Here is a 16,544-nt window from a genome sequence, read left to right as displayed (position 1 = left end):
CTACAGCATATACATGTTTATGTTGCAGTGGGGGAGGTTTAGATTGGATATTAGGAAAAACTTTTTCACTAAGAGGGTGGTGAAACACTGGAATGCGTTACTTAGGGAGGTGGTAGAATCTCCTTCCTTAGAGGTTTTTAAGGTCAGGCTTGACAAAGCCCTGGCTGGGATGATTTAACTGGGAATTGGTCCTGCTTCGAGCAGGGGGTTGGACTAGATGACCTTCTGGGGTCCCTTCCAACCCTGATATTCTATGATTCTATGCAGAAGTTAAGAGGCTAATCTACTGAATCAGAGTAACAGCATTTCTGTTTTAAGATTTTGTGTTCTGCAAAAGGTTTTTGAGTAATTTATATTTTATGTATCTTTCAGACAAGTGAAGTTTTGAATACATTGCCAAACGAGGAAGATAATGTTTGCAGCTCTTAAATATCATGCAGTAGACTATTTATACGAGGTACAGTTTACTGTTGCACTTCCCGTGCTCTATAGGAAATGTGATGGGAATAATTACACACAGCCTTTGATGCATTTTTGAAACCATATAAAGCAACTAATTACTTAAGGATTCAGTTTAAATGAGCTCTTTTTACTGCACTGCTGCTGCACACAAGACCTTAATTCTCTCTCTGGCATATTATGGTGAAGTGATTGCTGGTATTTTACAATAGAGTCCAAATATAATCCTGCCAAAACTGAAGAGCGTCCACCTTTTGATTGTCTGCTGCACATATGATATTGTTTTAGAGCTTGTTTCCTGCTCATAGATAATTTTGGAGAGCATCCTGAGTCTTTTAAAGCATAAAACTCTTAATTACTTTTTTCCTAGAAGGAATCCAGTTTTCTTTCAACTTTAATATGCAGTAGAGTAGCATTTCCACAATATATTATTCTCCCTTGATGCTTTAATAACAGGAAAGGTGTTTATTTCTGTATAATGTTTTCAGTAAAATTCAGGCTCATGGAATGTACACATTTGTTGACATAACTTTATCTACGAGGAGCATTTTAGTTTTGTAGTTGTTTATCAGTTACAACATAGAAACATTATGAAGTCTTGAAAAAAGAAAAGGAGGACGGCTGCTACTCTGAAACCTGTCATTATGAAGTCTTGTTTTCCTTCATCTCTTCAGTTGTGCATTGTTATTGAATGTGTCAGTTGCTCATTGCTGAAGCATGTTGTCCCACTGTAATTTAGTTTTCTCTCTTTTTTGACTTTTTAAAAACTGTGGGTCAAATCACAAACCTGTCCACCCATTGAGTGCTGTATCTAAAGAGGGAGCAGTTCTAGTGTGTGAGTGGTAGGGAGAGGCCCTCAGACATAATGTCTCTAAGGGTATGTCTTCACTACCCACTGGATTGGCGAGCAGCGATCGATCCAGTGGGCATCGATGTATCGTGTCTAGCCTAGATGCGATAAATCGACCCCCGAGCACTCTCCCGTCAACTCCTGTACTCCAGCGCCACGAGAGCCACAGGCAGAATCGACAGGAGAGCTGCAACAGTTGACTCACCATGGTGAAGACATCACGGTACGTCCATCTAAGTACGTCAACTTCAGCTACATTATTCACGTAGCTGAAGTTGCGTAGCTTAGATCGATTCCCCCACCCCTCGCCCGTGTAGTCTAGGGCTAAGAGTTCAGGGGGTGTACAGTATGCAGCAGCTCTTGCGACTCCTTTAAGAAGATGTAGCTTGCATTGTATCCAGTATAGTCCTGCTAGTGCTTGAAAGTACACAAAGGGCCACATTCCATGAATACTCCACCCATATTCCTTTCCCCATAGGCAGGAGTATTCCTTAGCATACCCATGCAGCAGGATACCTTCCTAGTAGTCTCTTGAGTACTAGCAGCTAACTTCTATTGCCACTCCAGAGCTCCAGCTGGCCTAGAATGTGGTTAGGTTGCTGGCCATGCAAAACACATGCTGAAATGAAACTTATCCTGTTTCTTCTTGGAGCAGCAGTCAGGTGTGTCCGCCATGTATTTCTCTCCCACCTGCCCTAAGCTGTCCTGTTGTGTGCTGTCATCACTGCAGTTTCCTCCCTATGTCAGGCAAGAAAGAACAGGATTTAGTTCTATATTTTCTTTTCCAAAATAGTCTCTTTTCTCTTTATGTTTTTCTCACAGATAGCACAATCTTTCACAGGCTCCAGAGTAGTAGCAACAGAAGGTCAAACTGTCTGGGACTATTGTAGGAATGTTTGCATGTTAATGCTGAATATCAGCTTGCGCCTCCCAGCACCAGTTCTGGTCTGACAATACGGTGATGTTCTGCTTCAAAACTGAAGTTCCATTCTTTGTTCCATTGCTGCTCCTCATTTCCATCATCCTGAAAAAGTCTGATGCACATAGACTTAAACTGATCTTTCAGGATCTCTTGATCTAATGCACTATTGAATCAAACACTGTTGCCAAAAGCATAAAGATCTCAAGAGAGGCCAAAGACAAGTTCTTGCTAAGCTTTCTCTGATTCCTATACCCTCCAGTTGTTCAATTTCAGTGAGGGTTATAGTCTTAATTTACTTGTTCCTTTCACTCCCTGCTATTATTTCTCAACCTATCTAGTTTGGCTGAATTATTGGAGAAGGCTGGGAGTTCAGAACACTAGAGCTTTATATATTAGCCAGATTCCCCACATGAGCGTTAGTGCAGGAGTGGGCAAACTTTTTAGCCCGAGGGCCACATCTGGATATAGAAATTGTAAGGCAGGCCATGAATGCTTCCAAAATTGGGGTTGGGGTGTGGGAGGTGCGGGTTCTGGGATGGGGCCAGAAATGAGGAGTTCACGGTGCAGGAGGGGGCTCAGGGCTGGTCAGGGCAGGGTGGGGGGGCTCCAGCTGGAGGTGCAGGCTCTGGGGTGGGGCTGGGGATGAGGGATTTGGGGGTGTAGGAGGGTGCTCCAGGCTGGGACCGAGGGGTTTGAAGGGTAGGAGGGGGAATCAGGGCTGGGGCAGTGGGGTGGGGCACGCAGGATGGCTCAGGGGTGTAGGCTCCGGGTGGCGTTTACCTCAGCGACTCCCGGAAGCAGCAGCATGTCCTCCCTTTGGCTCCTACGTGGAGGCACAGCCAGGCTTAAATATGAATTATTTAGGCTTAGTATAGGCTAGTGGTTAATAGTCTGTCTGCACTAGCATGCCGTAGACCCAGGTTCAATTTCCAGTTCTTGTCTTCTGCTCTCAGGGCAGACAGAAAATAGGAGAACTTTGACTGATCCATTCAAGAGGTTGTATAGCTTATCAGTATCATATTCACCAAATAAATTTGTTTGTATATATTGGAATATTTTTTTGCTTCCTGACAGGCTGCAGGGGAGAACTGATCCCTTTCTGAAGGACTGTTAGGGGGACAGCTACCACCTTTGTTTCTCTGCATCATCCCCTGTTAGCAGACTACCTCAGATTTGTCGGCAGAGGGTTCTGGCTATACGAACCACAGCTGGACCATCAGACTGGGTGTTATGGCAAAGAGGCTGAGGGCCTACCCTGAAGTTGAGGGACATTTCTAGAAGCTTTGCTGGACATTTCTAGTGGGGTAGGGGACGCAGATGTAGAAACATATGGATCTCTAGACTCCTCATTGTCGTTCTCTCATGTTTCTGTGCAGAGCTTCTTTCTCTTTTCCATACCACTCTCATACCCTTAGAACTCTGGATGTCTCCAGTGTCCCCCTGCCTCCCAAATTATCAGTGATTCACCTGCTCATCACTCCAAGCTCCTATTACAGAATCCCTTTCTTCCCATTCTCCCTATCCCCACATCTTCCTTTCCTGCCCCCCTTAAGTTTGTGCTCTCCTTTTTGGGCTTCTGTGGCATAGTGTTTGTGAGGATACTTTATTGAATTTGGTGCTAAATAAAGAGTTACTGAGGATGCCAGGATGACCATTAAGTATTAGAATATTTTCAGAGGATTTTAAGTAAAATTAGTAGCATGTCTACAAAAGATCTTAAATTGTGTCTATATAAATAAAATTTATATAAATGCTTACTCTGTTTTACTTCGTTATTTTGGATGAAAATAATAGGATTTGTTGGGAAATTTTTGTAACCTTGTGCAGGCATATGTGAACTGGCATTTGTGAATAACTGAGCATTTTCAACAGACACAATAGGGATTCATTTTCAATGGCCTCTACCCAGCTTCCAGATGTTCGTGTGTTAGATTGTTCAGTGGGTATCTAAAACCGTTTGTATACTCATGGGTAATTGCACATGCAAAAGTGCAGGTGCAACTAGGTATAAGTGCATTTTGCATGTGTGCAAGTGGAGATCAAGGACTAAAAATCTGGCTCAGTAAAATTAAGATCCTCTGTTAGGGCCAGATTGCTCCACCATTACTCATAGTAAGTATCACCTTAATCCTTGAATAGCTCATTAAAATCAGTAGGACTGTTTGAGAAAGAAGGTACTATTCAGCCAGGCTAAAGGTAGAACAATCTAGCTGATAATTATATATAACTATTTTTCTTGTGCAGAATGTGGCAAGACAGAAGTTTTCTATTGATCGGTTATCATTTCGTGTTCCTCCCTGTTTACATCAAGATGAGAATTACCATCATACTGGAGTCTTTGCTGATGATAAGTACAGGAGGCCATGGACAAGAGGTGTTCTATTTATTTTTAATTTTCAATTCAGATTCATTTTGAACCTAGTGAAAAACTGGTAGCTGGGATACAAGAACTGATGATCTTGGTTGCAACAATTACTTCCAGTGTACTAACTCACACCAGCTGTGAAGATAATATGCATACACTGCTGAAGTAACAAGTAAATGGATATGTCTTATTAAATGTGTGTGTATGTGAATATATATATATATGTGTATATATATATAGCACCAAAGGTGAGCACATTGTTTTACAAACTTCTAAGAAGCTCTGAGGAACTTAAAATTTAATTAGGCAGATACAGCATAACAGAAAAGGATCAGGTACAAGTGGGACACAGACATTTCTGTAAAGGAGAGTAGTGACAGAAGATAAAGTGAAGAAAAAGTTTTGTGGAGAGATTTGAAGGGTGGTACAGAGGTTTGGTGCACAGAAAGAAGGAGAATGTTCCAAGCACAGAGTAGCGTTACAATTAACGCTGTAAGTTGATCTAAGGGTATGTCTACACTACGAAATTAGGTTGATCTTATAGAAGTCGATTTTTAGAAATCGATTTTATACAGTCAATTGCATATGTCCACACTAAGCGCATTAAGTCGGCAGAGTGCATCCACAGTACCGTGGCTAGCGGCGACTTTTGGAGTGTTGCTCTGTGGGTAGCTATCCCACAGTTCTTCTTCACTGCCCATTGGAATTCTGGGTTGAGCTCCCAGTGCCTGATGGGGCAAAAATATTGTCGCGGGTGATTTTGGGTACATGTCGTCAGTCGCCCCTCCCTCTGTGAAAGCAACGGCAGACAATCGTTTTGCAGCTTTTTTCTGTGCAGATGTCATACTGCTGTCAGCAGACGGTGCAGTAGAACTGCTAACCATCGTCGTCATCCACCGCTTCCGCTGCAACTTTGCTCTGCTGCTCTTGTCTCAGTAGCAAATTTCTCCATGTTGTCTGTCATGTGTTCCCGATTACTTGTGTTCTTCCTCAGGATATGTGTACATTGTTAACAGTCGTCCTCCACCGCTTCCGCTGCAACTCTGCTCTCCTGGTGCCATGAATCCACCTCGCAGGTCCTCTCGTCATTCTGTATAAATATCTATTCTCTTGGTATCATCCACCGCTTCCGCTACAACTCTGCTTTCCTGCAGATGCCATACCACGGCGAGCATGGAGCCCGCTCAGCTCACCGCTGCTGTTGTGAGCATTGCAAACACCTCGCGCATTATCCTGCAGTATGTGCAGAACCTACAAAAGCAGGCAAGGAGGTGACGACAGGGCAATCACGATAGTGATGAGGACATGGACACAGACTTCTCTCAAAGCACGGGCCCTGGCAATTTGGACATCAGAGTGGTAATGGCGCAGGTTCATGCCATGGAACGCCAATTCTGGGCTTAGGAAACAAGCACAGACTGGTGGGACTGCACAGTGTTGCAGGTCTGGGACGATTCCCAGTGTCTGTGAAACTTTCTTATGTGTAATGGCACTTTCATAGAACTTTGTGACTTGCTTTCCCCTGCCCTGAAACGCAAGAATACTAAGATGAGAGCAGCCCTCTCTGTTGAGAAGCAAGTGGCGATAGCCCTCTGGAAGCTTGCAACGCCAAACAGCTACTGGTCAGTCGGGAAACAGTTTGGAGTGGGTAAATGTACTGTGGGGGATGCTGTGATCCAAGTAGCCAACGCAATCACTGAGCTGCTGCTATCAAGGGTAATGACTCTGGGAAATGTGCAGGTCATAGTGGATGGCTTTGCTGCAATGGGGTTCCCTAACTGTGGTGGGGTGATAGACAGAACGCATATCCCTATCTTGGGACCAGACCACTTTGGCAGCCAGTACGTAAACCGCAAGGGGTACTTTTCAATGGTGCTGCAAGCACTGGTGGATCACAAGGGACGTTTCACTGACATCAGTGTGGGATGGCCGGGAAAGGTGCATAATGCTCGCATCTTCAGGAACTCTGGTCTGTTTAAACAGCTGCAGGAAGGAACTTACTTCCCAGACCAGAAAATTACCATTGGGGATGTTGAAATGCCTATAGTTATCCCTGGGAACCCAGCCTACCCCTTAATGTCATGGCTCATGAAGCCATACACAGGCACCCTGGACAGTAGTCAGGAGCAGTTCAACTACAGGTTGAGCAAGTGCAGAATAGAATGTGTGTTTGGATGTTTAAAAGCTCGCGTTCTTGGGCGTCTGGGTGAGGAGGATATGGAACTTGGGGAGGAGGGCAGGCAGTTATACAGGGGCTGCAGCAGCAGTCTGTGCTCTTGCTGCCTTTCCTGCAGCTCCACCAGATGCCTGAGCATGTCAGTTTGCTCCCCCATTAGAATCGGCATTGCATCCTGCCTCCTCTCATCATGCTCCTGCCTCCTTTCATTGCGCTCCTCCCTCCTCGCATTCATTTAATGCTTTCCTGGTCTCTGCCATTGTTTGCCTCCACACATTCTGCTGAGCTCTTTCAGTGCGGGAGGACTAGATAAGCTCTGAGAACATTTCATCGCGAGTGTGTTTTTTTCGCCTTCTAATGCCTTCTTCTGCGTTAGCCTCTGGGACGGAGATGATAGAGGGAGTGTAGAAACATTTGCAGCTGCGGGACGAAAAAAGGGAGAGTTGTATTTAAAAAGATATATTTTAGAGAACAAAGGGAAGACTATTTCACACTGAATCAAGCGTTTCACAATACATAGCACTTGTGCTTTTGGTACAAGGTCACATTTTGCCTCTTATATTGAGTGCCTGCTGGTTTGGTGTGAGACATCACATACGCTTGGCTAGGCAACAGAAATTCGGCTTGCAGGCAGCCATGGTAAGGCAAAGGGTTTCGGCTTTTTCAACCTTCATAACATGTGGGAATGGTTTCAAACAGCAGTGCCCTCCTTTCCCGTACCAAGCAAAGCCCATTGAGTTGGCCATTTAAAAGGAGGGGCTGCTGTTTTAGGGTAAACATGCAGCACAACCCAAACCCCTCCCCCCATCCAATTCTCTGGGATGAGCGCTTCACCCCTCCCCTCCACCATGTGGCTAGTATCAGAGAAGATCCTGGTCAGCCAAATGTGAACAGCTCAGCATAAACGGGCCTCCCCCCACCGCGTGGCTAACAGCAGGGATGATTTAGTTTCAGCCAAAGGCAAACAGCCCAGCAGGAACAGAAACCTCTGAATGTCCCCTTAAACAAATTTCCCATATTTGAACCAGGTGACCATGAACGATATCACTCCTGAGGCTAACACAAAAAGATAAAGAACAGATGTTGCTTGAATGCCACCAAAGCCCAGGCCCATTCGCTGCAATGCTTTGTTCTGCAATGATTCCAGACTACTTGCTACTGGCTTGGTGTGGTAAAAGTGTCCTACCTTGGAGGACGGAATAAGGCTGACCTCCCCAGAAACCGTCTGCAAAGGCTTTTAGAGTACCTCCAGGAGAGCTTCATGGAGATGTCCCTGGAGAATTTCCGCTCCGTCCCCAGGCACGTTAACAGACTTTTCCAGTAGCTATACTGGCTGCGAATACATCCCAAGTCTTCAGGGCAAATTAATCAAACACACTTGCTTTTAAACCCTGTATTATATTTACAAAGATACACTCACCAGAGGTGCCTTCTCCGGCTTCATGGTCTGGGAGCCCGCCTTGGGATGGTTGGGAGAGTATTGGCTCCAGGGTGATGAACAGTTCATGGCTGCCGGGGAGAAGGGATTCTCCGCTTGCCTGCTATGCGCTATCCTCAACTTCCTCCTCCTCCTCATCATCATCCTCATCCAGAAAATCCTCATCACTGTTGCATGAAACTCCCCCCTTGCAGGTGTCCACGGACAGTGGTGAGGTAGTGGTAGGGACGCTCCCTAGAATTGCATGCAGCTCATCATAGAAGCGGCATGTATGGGGCTCTGATCCGGAGCGACCGTTTGCATCCTTTGTTTTTTGGTAGGCTTGCCTCAGCTCCTTAACTTTCACATGGCACTGCTGTGTGTCCCTGTTGTAGCTTCTGTCCATCATGCCCTTGGAGATTTTGGCAAATATATTGGCATTTTGTCTTTTGAAACAGAGTTCTGCCTGCACAGATTCTTCTCCCCATACAGCAATCAGATCCAGTACCTCCCGTTCGGTCCATGCTGGAGCTCTTTGCGATTCTGGGACTCCGTGGTCACCTGTGCTGATGAGCTTTACATGGTCACCTGTGCTGATCAGCTCGCCACGCTGGCCAAACTGGAAATTAAATTCAAAAGTTCCCTGGTCTTTTCCTGTCTACCTGGCCAGTGCAACTGAGTTGAGAGTGCTGTCCAGAGCGGTCACAATGGAGCACTCTGGGATAGCTCATGGAGGCCAATACTGTCAAATTGCATCCACACTACCCCAGATTTGACCCAGCAAGGTCGATTTTAGCGCTATTCCCCTTGCCAGGGAGTACAGAAATCGATTTTAAGAGCCCTTTAAGTCAACAAAACAGGCTTGGTCGTGTGGACGGGTGCAGGGTTAAATCGACCTAATGCTGCTAAATTCGACCTAAACTCGTAATGTAGACCAGGGCTAAGTTACGCTAGTTAGGTTACATAAGTAACATAACTTAAGTTGAGGTATCTTAGATCGACTTACAGGGGTGTCCATGCTATGCTATGTTGATGGGAGACGCTCTCCTGGCGACATAGCTTCTTCCTCTCATTGAGGTGGATTACAGATATTGACAGGAGAGTGCTCTCCCATTGACTTAGCGTGTCTTCACCAGGCCCAATAAATCGATGCCGTGCATCGATCACAGCAGTGCCAATTTAGCTGTGTAGTGTAGACATGGCCTGAGAGCATTGTTTCTTCATTGCCTACTAGCTACAATATTGCTGGGCTCTGAAGGGGCTTGGCTTACTTGTAAAAATTAAACTAATTTTAGCATGACTTTTCTCTGAACTTTTTGTATTTGTTTCTCTGTTCTAGTTTCAGTTGTTTCCACACAAAAAATGATGGATATTTCAGTCCTGGATCAATGGAAGCAAAGTTTATATGTAGAGGATTTCCTGGAGAAGTCTGTACCCTTTATTTACAATCAAAATTAATTTCTTGATGTTCATCTGAATAATGCCTGAATCATAAATTAATAGTTATAATAATCAAATAGAAAGGTTTTGTTGTTAATAGTACAGAGTATGTGTGGCTTAATTAACAAACATCTTGCAGTTTACTTTTATTTACCTGAGACTTTTGGTCAACGTTGCACTGCATTTACATGGAGCATTTTCTGCTTCCTACTTAACTTGAAAAAATAGTGGAATAACGAGCTCTAAAGTATACCTTCTGCCATTCAGCTAAGCCCTTGAAATCTGTTTATGACCATAAAAGGGAAGAGTCAAGGTTTGGGGTTGTTTTTTTTAAAGTCAGTTACAGCTCAGAAAACTGGAATGAGCCTATTCAGAAAAAGGCTTTTTGTAAATCTTTAAAAATATGTCAGGGGGTAGTGATGGAGTTCAACTTGCATTTTAGAGATATGTACAAAAATTATTCTACTAGTCAAGAAGTAGCAATAAAAATGTCTGGCATAGCAAATGAGATACGAAAAACATGTTCTTTGAAAAAAGGAGTTCCTTTTTTTAGTAACATGGCCTTTTTAGTTTGCATAGGATTTGAAAGGGAAAGTATGTTTTGTAATAAACAGATAAATGGTGTCTGGTTCTTCTCTCACAGCATTGTAAATTTGAAATAACTCCATTGAAGCCAGTGGAGTTACACCAATGTAAAATGGTTTAAGGAAGACCAGAATCAACCTGAATAGTTGAAGTGTGGCAAAGATATAAGCAACTGATAATAGGGGCATGTAATGGGAAGTGTCAAGCAACCTTAACTTTAGGTGCCACTACCCATATCACCTGTAATAAAGGGTTCTGGTAAACTTAAAATCGCAGTTCTTAGAATCATAGAATATTAGGGTTGGAAGAGACCTCAGGAGGTCATCTAGTCCAATCCCCTGCTCAAATCAGGACCAACACCAACTAAATCATTCCAGCCAAGGCTTTGTCAAGCTGGGCCTTAAAAACCTCTGAGGATGGAGATTCCACCACCTCCCTAGATAACCTATTTCAGTGCTTCACCACCCTCCTAGTCAAATAGTGTTTCCTAATATCCAGCCTAGACCTCCCCCACTGCAACTTGAGACCATTGCTCCTTGTTCTGTCATCTGCCATCACTGAGAAGAGCCAAGCTCCATCCTCTTTGGAACCCCCCATTCAGGTAGTTGAAGGTTGCTATCAAATCCCCCCTCACTCTTCTCTTCTGCAGACTAAATAACCCCATTTCCCTCAGCTGCTCCCCATAACTCATGTGCCCCAGCCCCCTAATAACTTCTGTTGACCTCTGCTGGACTCTCTCCAATTTGTCCACATCCCTTCTGCAGGTGGGGAACCAAAACTGGACACAATACTCCAGGTGTGGCCTCACTAGTGCTGAATAGAGGGGAATAATCACTTCCCTCGATCTGCTGGAAATACTCCTACTAATACAGCCTAATATGCCATTGGCTTTCTTGGAAATCAGGGCACACTGCTGACTCATATCCAGCTTCTTGTCCACTGTAATCCTCAGGTCATTTTCTGCAGAACAGCTGCTTAGCCAGTCGGTCCCCAGCCTGTAGTGGTGCATGGGATTTCTCCTTCCTAAGTGAAAGACACTGCACTTGTCTCCTCTGTATAGCTAGTTAATCAATTTACAGTACTTTGTGCATTGTGTGGGGTCTTTTGCACAGTAACAGGAGACAGAAAAACAATTTAAAAACATAGGAAAATGTGCTTGTAAAATTGGTAGAGGAACACAGGAGCAGATGTAATACTTGAATTTACTTTAAATTAAGTCACTGGGAATTTTCCTATATAATTAGTTAGCCAGACTGTTGTTTTCAATTGATACTTCGCATATATATGAAGGAACAAATATGGACACCGTGTAGAATCAAGCACGTGGGTTTATTACGTACAGCGCTGATGGTGTGTCACCTCACTTATTAGGCTCAGAGACACTGCCAAACAATTGATTACAATGGATTATATAGATTTTCCATGGGGCAGAGGGAAATGACGGAGTAGGCAGTCCCAAACCCTTGGATAGGTCTAGCAGCAAGACAGGATAAGCACAGTAGCCAGTGGTCAAAAGGTTACATAATGTCTCCGCCCATGGCTTCAGGTTAACACATGATACTTAATTAGTACTTTAATAAATGTATTAGTATAAATATATGTTGAATTCAATTTCGGGTCCATAGGAATGAAGTAGCTCCTTTGATTGTCCAACAGATACATATCTAGGGGTAAAATCAAAGAAACAGTGAAAGTATGTGGCAATAAAGATTGTCTTTCAAGTTGCTTATTTGTGTTTTAAGGCAGGCGTTGGGCCCTGGGAAAGAGGGGTGGGAGGAGGCCATATCTTATACTGACATGTTCCAACCTTTTCATAAACTCAAGGTTGGATGTGTGGGAAGAACATCTCCCTACAGAAGAAACTAACACAACAGAAACGGGGCTTCTTTGTTCTATTTGCAACTTTGAATAAGACACAATTATTGCCCCCAACATTTGGCGTTTTGCTGACCAGGCATATCTTTGGTTATTCTGCTTTCTCTTAGCTATCGCTAGGCCTCTGACCTCTTGACCAAACTCTGGACTTTGGGCCTGTACACAAATCCATATACCAGGTTACTACATCAGCAATGGATTTTAACCCTTCATATATATTTTAGTTAATGTGTTTATTATTTAATAAGGACTTGATATTGCTTTTTGCAACATTTAGTGCATTTGTAGCAGTGTCTGACAGTACTTTAAAAAGGCTTATTGAATCACCTACTGTATGAATGGAGGTGGAATAAGAGAATGTACGCTGCTCTGTAGGGTACATTCAATTAAAATGCCCTGGGGACAACAGGCATATTTAGAAGATCTGGTTGCATATGTTAATTCAGTTTCTAAATCATAATACAGGTACCTTGAACAACTGTAGGTTACTGTATTATGACAAACTGGAGAAACGGTCTGAAGAAAATAGGATGAAATTCAGTAAGAACAAATGCAAAGTACTCCACTTAAAAAGGAACAGTTGACACATACAAAATGGGAAATGACTGTATAGGAAGGAGTACTGCAGAAATGGATCCCCAGATCATAGTGGGTCATAAGTTAAATATGAGTGAACAGTGTAACATTGTTGTAAAAAAACCCAAACATCCTTCTGGGATATATTAGCAGGAGTGTTGTAAACAAGACACAAGAAGTAATTTTTCTGCTCTACTCCGCACTGATTAGGCCTCAACTGAAGTATTGTGTCCAGTTCCTGGCACAACATTTCAGGAAAGGTGGAAAAATTGGAGAAAGTCCAGAGAAGAGCAACAGAAATGATTAACTGTCTAGAAAACACGACCTATGAGGGAGGATTGAAAAAATTGGGTTTGTTTAGTTTGGAGAAGAAAAGATTGAGGGGGGATGTGATAACAGTTTCAAGTGCATAAAAGGTTGTTACAAAGAGGAGGGAGAAAAATTGGTCTCTTTAACCTCTGACGATAGGACAAGAAGCAATGGACTTAAATTGCAGCCACAGCAATTTAGGTTGGGCATTAGAAATATAATTCCTAACTGTCAGGGGTGGTTAAGCACTGGAATAACTTGCCGAGGGAGGTTGTGGAATCTGTCAGCGGAGATTAAGAGCAGGTAAGAAAAAACACTTGTCAGGGATGGTCTAGACCAGAGGTGGGCAAACTACGGTCCACATCTAGCCCATGGGACGGTCCTGCCCAGCCCTTGAGCTCCCGGCCGGGGACGCTAGCCCCCGGCCCCTACCCTGCTGTCCTCCCTCCTCTGCAGCCTCAGCTCTCCGCACTGCCAGCGCTCTGGCCTGCCGCTCCTGCTGGGCAGCGCAGTGGCGTGGCTGTCTCCAGCCAGGCAGCAGGGCTGCGAGCTCCTGCTGCTCTGAGCTGCATGGTAAGGGGGCAGGAAGAAGGGGGGGGTTGGATAAGGGGCAGTGGTTTCCTGGGGGGCATCTGGGACAGGGAGCAAGGGGCGGTTGGATGGGGCAGTGGTTTGGGGGTGGAGGGCAGTCAGGGGACGGGGAACAGGGGGGGTTGGATAGGGTTGGGGTCTAGGGGGGCAGTTAGGGGTGGGGGTCCCGGGAGGGGGCGGTCAGGGGACAAGGAGCAAGGAGGGTTGGATGGGTCAGGGGTTCACAGGGGGGCAGTCAGGGGGTGGGAAGTAGGAGGGGGCAGATAGGGGGCAGGGGCCAGGTTGTTCGGGGAGGCACGGTCTTTCCTACCCCAGCCCTCCATACAGTTTCGCAACCCCGATGTGGCCCTTGGGCCAAAAAGTTTGCCCACCCCTGGTCTAGATAATACTTAGTCCTGCCAAATGTGCAGGGGACTAGACTAGATGACCTCTCAAGGTCCCTTCCAGTCCTACTATTCTGTGTTTCTGTGATTCAGATACACCCCTTGAGAAGCCTTCTTAATCATAACCAAACAGTTAAAAATTGTTTGTAAGATCCTAGAACAATCTGTATATATTATCAGTTGTTTATTGCTATGGCATTCTCCATAGAATTGGGTGACAAGTTGATTGAGGATAACTTTATTCCTGCCTAAACTTCTGCAATTTGATAGGTGGTTCATGTCTGCTCAAAAGTGAGCTAGGTGCAAACATAAATTAGGGAATGAATTTATTTATTGATATCCCATTTATCAGAAAGAAAATATGCCTAATCGGTATTGTTAAGATAGCTTATTGTCACCTGGTTAAGAATTTTTATATAATTTTAACATCTGCATGAAGCAATGATAAAAGCTTCTCTGAGTCAACAGGTTTAAACTCTATCTTTTGACAGATATATATATAATGTTAGGCATCAGGATAGATACAATTGCTTTGTAGAGGTTGACCTTATTTCCTTTGCCTCCTAATTAATTTAAGAGAGTGTGCTGGCTTGCTGCTGACACCACTACTGATAAGCCAACAATTTATTTAGAGATGCAAGTAAATTTAAGTTGAGACATACAATATCAAAAATGGGAAAGGGCCAGCTGAGGGCAACAAAAATAAGAGGTAGGGTGTGGGAGGAAGCTCCCTTTTGAGGGGATACTAAAAAGACTAACACCCAGATTTTTAAAGATATTTGGGCATTGCTGTGCTCATCTTTACAATGCCTAACTGGTTTAGGAGCCTATGTTTCATTTTCAAGAGATTTAGGCACTCAGGAGTCTAAATCCCATTGACTGTCAATGGGATTTTGGCTTCTAAGTGCCTAAATCCCATTTCCAAATGATATTTAGGCTCCTAAATCAGCTACGCATTGCAACACTGAGCACAGCAATGCCCAATACCTTTAAAAATCTGGGCCTAGGTGACTAAGTTGGCTACATCCCTATTCCAAAAGTATCTGAAGCACTTAGGATTCTAAAGTTTTATTGAAAGACATTCCATTATACCAATGGAAAGACATACTAAGTGTCTAAGTCATCTTTGAAAGTGGGACTTAGCCATCTAAGTCACTTAGGTCTTGCGATGCTCAGCAGAGCAACATCTAAATATCTTCAGAAATCCAGATCTAAGGGCCTGGATCTCCCCTCACACTAGGGTAAATCAGCTGTAACTAGCCTGAAGTCAGTGGAGTTAGTCTAGTGCAGGGGTAGGCAACCTATGGCACGCGTGCCAAAGGCGGCACGCGAGCTAATTTTCAGTGGCACTCACACTGCCTGGGTCTGCATTTTAATTTAATTTTAAATGAAGCTTCTTAAACATTTTAAAAACCTTATTTACTGTACATACAACAATAGCTTAGTTATAAATTATGGACTTATAGAAAGAGACCTTCTAAAAACGTTAAAATGTATGACTGGCACGCAAAATCTTAAATTAGAGTGAATAAATGAAGACTCGGCACACCACTTCTGAAAGGTTGCCAACCCCTGGTCTAGTGTATAACAGCTGTAAATGACATGAAAATCAGGCCCTAGAACTGTTTTGTTTGAAAAAAAGGTAAAGCAAGAGGAGAGATGATAAATGTAAGTGCTATAGAGAAGCCCAGCTGTGCACTCCTATTTACCTTTCACTGTAATATTAGAACAAGTAATAAAGTCCAGCGTCCGGTCAGCAGCTGCTGGATCAGGCATTTGGTACACAAAGTGAAAAAGGTACGAGGAGATATAGCTGCTGTGCTCCCACTGCGTAAGAGTTTTGTAAGTATTGTGCCTTTCTGTAGGACCATGTGACTTTTAAGTCACAAACAACTCAGCCTGCAACTTCTGGTAGCAACTGACTGACGTATCAAGTTACCCCAGTCTTGATAGAGTTGTCGAAAATGGACCAGTCTCAGCAGAAGCTTGAGAACCATGTGATAGAGCAAACCTTTTTGGTGATTAAGCAAACCTCTAGTCTCATGAAAGCTGAAGAGATGAAAGCCATCTTTCATGGCTTCTGGTCTGCCATATACCTTCCACCTCCTTCCCCCAGAGAGGAAGCAAGTGAATAACACCTGCAAAGTATCCAGCTTCTACAGCTCAGACAATTCAGAGATCATGAGCACCACAGAGAGCAGACTATTAAAAAAATAAGGATGGTATAGCTTGGGGAAATTGGGGAGACCCAAACTCTTCCTGGGGTGATGTGACTGTACTGCTCTCTAATCAGGGCTGCAGCTGTGCAGTTACAAGGAAAGTATGGTGTTGAAGTGTCAGTGCTACTAAGGTGCTGAGAACTTGCAGTTCCCACTGAAGTCAATGGGAACTGCTACTGTCCAGCAGCTCTGAAAATTTGGTAGTTTAGTTAGGTTCCAAAATACAGATTTAGGTGCCTAATTTTAGACACTCCGATTTGAAAAGTTTAACCTGAAGTATTCAGTTATCCTTTTCAGTTTGGATTGTTATATGTATTTCTAAAGAAAGTTGTATAGCATTTGAGAATGTACAGAGAAGAAAGGTAATTCTAGAATGA

At 43.8% G+C, this 16,544-nt stretch overlaps 1 protein-coding gene across 1 annotated transcript in view; it reads left to right on the top strand.

The window, feature by feature from the left end:
• The first annotated feature begins 376 nt into the window (after nucleotides 1-376).
• SHOC1 (shortage in chiasmata 1) overlaps nucleotides 377-16,544 on the top strand; it is a 114,940-nt gene continuing 98,772 nt past the window's right edge. Inside the window, exons 1-3 of the mRNA XM_073346129.2 lie at nucleotides 377-457; nucleotides 4,476-4,605; nucleotides 9,529-9,616. Of these exons, the coding sequence (XP_073202230.2) occupies nucleotides 413-457; nucleotides 4,476-4,605; nucleotides 9,529-9,616 (263 nt within the window). The 5' untranslated portion in view covers nucleotides 377-412. The remainder of the gene's footprint in view (nucleotides 458-4,475; nucleotides 4,606-9,528; nucleotides 9,617-16,544) is intronic.

The sequence above is a fragment of the Lepidochelys kempii genome, chromosome 5 (genome assembly GCF_965140285.1).
Source record: "Lepidochelys kempii isolate rLepKem1 chromosome 5, rLepKem1.hap1, whole genome shotgun sequence".
NCBI classification, from domain to species: Eukaryota; Metazoa; Chordata; order Testudines; family Cheloniidae; genus Lepidochelys; species Lepidochelys kempii.
The sequence above is the reverse complement of the archived record's forward strand: the minus strand, read 5'-3'. Positions and strand labels throughout refer to the sequence as shown.